We start from the raw sequence: 2,646 nt of genomic DNA on the forward strand, positions 1-2,646 counted from the left end.
GTCCTCTGAAGTTAATATTGGGCCAGTCGATTTTCACCCGAAGGAACAGCCTCCGGCTCGCCGGAGAAGCCCTCTGGGTCTATCTTAGGATGGCAGGCTACCAGATGTCTATCTTAGGATGGCAAGCAACCTTGGTATCTATCTTTGGTGTGTTAGAGGGTGCAGGTTCGCCGGAAAAAAAAGTTCATCGTCATGGTTAGAGGGATGGCACGGGGCGGAAGCAACTCGATGGTGGGCAGCGGTTGAGGGGAGGGCGGGGCGGCAAGGCTGGCGCGGGACCGCTGCCGACCGGCAGCGGCGTAATCCGGTGGTATGTGGGGCGGTTTCAGGGAAGAAAATGAACAGGTGGTTGGGTTGGAGGTTGAAGAAAGCGATTTGTGTATCTGATGGCTTAAAACAAAAGCTTGCGGGGCATGGTTAATTGGTTGCTAGCTACACGTAGCTAGCTACTGGTAGTATCAAAAAACGTCTTATATTAAGTTAAGGAGGAATTATGTTTTCCTTCTCTCCACTTGCTCTGTCCTTTCTCGCCTAAAAAACAAAAACAAAAAAATTAGTTATTCTCTCAATATGAATGCATTTTGATTGATTAATCGTTTCAGAGGGCGTCCCCAAGCTAGCTTAGCTTAGCTTAGTTAGTATGCTCGATCGATCTTTAGATAATTTTGAAAACATTAGTTAGCATTCTGCACTTGCCTTAATTGGGTCACCATGCATGCGTCAAGTGAGTACACATTACTGACACGTCATTGCTGGAAACCAAGCACTGAGGTAGTCCAGTGCTCGATTATCAGCACGTAATGATCAATCTTTCCAAATTAACGTGCACACACGTATATATACACAAATATACATTTGAGTCTCTGCTTTGCACCAAGGTCGATCATACTTACGCGTTAAGAACCAATGCATCTAATAGTTGGTTAGCACAGGAGAGGAGATGCATGAACTTGACTAGTGTATGTATTTTTAAACAAAATGCACGTACGCATGGAAATTATTAAGTTTGGGTTTCCAGAGATGAATTTTGTTTCATTTTCTTCCTTTGATGTTGGTTTGTTTTTCTAGAGTAATTAAATAAATTAATAGCATGCATTTACTGTACAAACAAATCCATCACAAACAACCACGCTTTTTGTTGCAAACATCACCAAGACAAATAGCTCAACAATGGATACATGACAGATCTGATCACACACACGAACAACACTGATACACATCACTGATCACAAGCTACTACGGACTGCTGGCCTAGCTTCTAGCTAGCTAGGGGGTCGCATGCATGCTTACTTTATTGGGCCAATGATGCTCAGAAGCTAGCTAGGACATAGCTAGCTAATTGGCCGACTGCTGAAGAATCCATCATATCCTGCTGCAAGCTCCTCTACGCACTCGTACAATACGCCCGCGGTACTTGTACGAACTACTACTACAATACTACTACTAGAGAAACAAACGGATGGCTCTCAAACGGCGGCAGCAGGCAGACAGGTATGATGGATGGATGCACTACTCACCATCACGGAGGCCAAGGTAATGTGGGACCCCTGTCTGGGGAAGCCAGGCGCCTCCCTGGATGAACCTCCCCGGCGCATACAGCCTAGCCTGTGCCTCGTTGAGGCGATGAAACCCATGCCAGTCGACGCGGTGGTCGACATTGGCGCCGGCGCCGTGGTTCGCGAACTCACCGAAGAAGATATGGCCCTCGTGGCCGCGCGTGACGCCGCCTTTGACGCGTTCCTTGGGGTTGGTCTTGTTCCAAGCCACCCATCCGTCCGCGTGGATGATGTCGTCGATGGTGCAGAACATGTACACCACGGTTGCGTGGTCCTTCCAAGGACGGCCCAGGTAGGTCTGGACGCCGTTGAGGCTCTCCCCTGGCGCCGTGGTGATGCTGCAGTTCTGCAGCACGAACCCAGAACCACCGAGATGTGCTCCGCGGCCTTGAGCGGTGATGACGTCGTGTTTGCCGTCGGCCGGCCGGCGTGCGAAGAAGATGCAGTCCTGAAACACGGCTGTCGCATCCCCAAAAATAAAGTCTACGGTGCCTGATATCTCACACTCACGGTAGAATTGCAGGTGCCGAAGGACAGGGCTCCAGTGATGATTGTACGGCCGACGCCATCGCCGATAAGCACCACGTTGTCGCGCCCTTCTTGTACGATGATCTGCTCTTCGTAGGTGCCGGCGGTCACATAGATGACGAAGTGCGCTCCTGTCAGATTCTTCCAGAGACTCAACGCCTCGCCGACGGAGGTGACGGTGACAGCGCCGCCGCCGGCGCCGCCAAGCTTGGACACCCGCACGTCCGGCTTGAGCCGGCGGACGCCGCGGTGGTGCTTTCCTCCGCGGAGGACCGCAGGAGCGGCCGTGGTGGTTGCGGCCAAGGCCAAGCCCACAACCACCAGGACAAGGAGCAGCTGCAACGTGAACGTGGTAGGCGGCGACATGGCTGGCGGCCGCTCTCTCGCCCTTGTGGTGGTTGTGGCAGTGGGCAGGCAGTGTGTGGATGGAGGTATCGGATGTGCCTCTGTCTTGTGCAGTGAGGTCTTGTGCCACTTGGTTTAAGTAGAGGGAGGGAGGGAGGGAGGGCCGGCTCCACATGCATGCATCTTCCCATAAATGAAGTAGGCAGGCAGCTACCAT

The 2,646-nt window shown here is 52.0% G+C and overlaps 1 protein-coding gene across 1 annotated transcript; it reads right to left on the reverse strand.

Annotated features, from left to right (window-relative positions):
- Window positions 1–1,145: 1,145 nt before the first annotated feature.
- Window positions 1,146–2,646, reverse strand: LOC125540719 (uncharacterized). The gene has a single exon (XM_087539263.1). The coding sequence runs from the start codon at window positions 2,644–2,646 to the stop codon at window positions 1,510–1,512; it is 1,137 nt and encodes a 378-aa protein (XP_087395389.1). The 3' UTR covers window positions 1,146–1,509.

This window comes from Triticum urartu, chromosome 1A (genome assembly GCF_056163025.1).
Source record: "Triticum urartu cultivar PI428250 chromosome 1A, HENAU_Tu73, whole genome shotgun sequence".
Classification (NCBI taxonomy): domain Eukaryota; kingdom Viridiplantae; phylum Streptophyta; class Magnoliopsida; order Poales; family Poaceae; genus Triticum; species Triticum urartu.

Bases quoted from the DNA above. Each gene is read 5' to 3' on its own strand.
- LOC125540719 (XM_087539263.1), bottom strand. From the start codon at position 2,646: ATGGTAGCTGCCTGCCTACTTCATTTATGGGAAGATGCATGCATGTGG.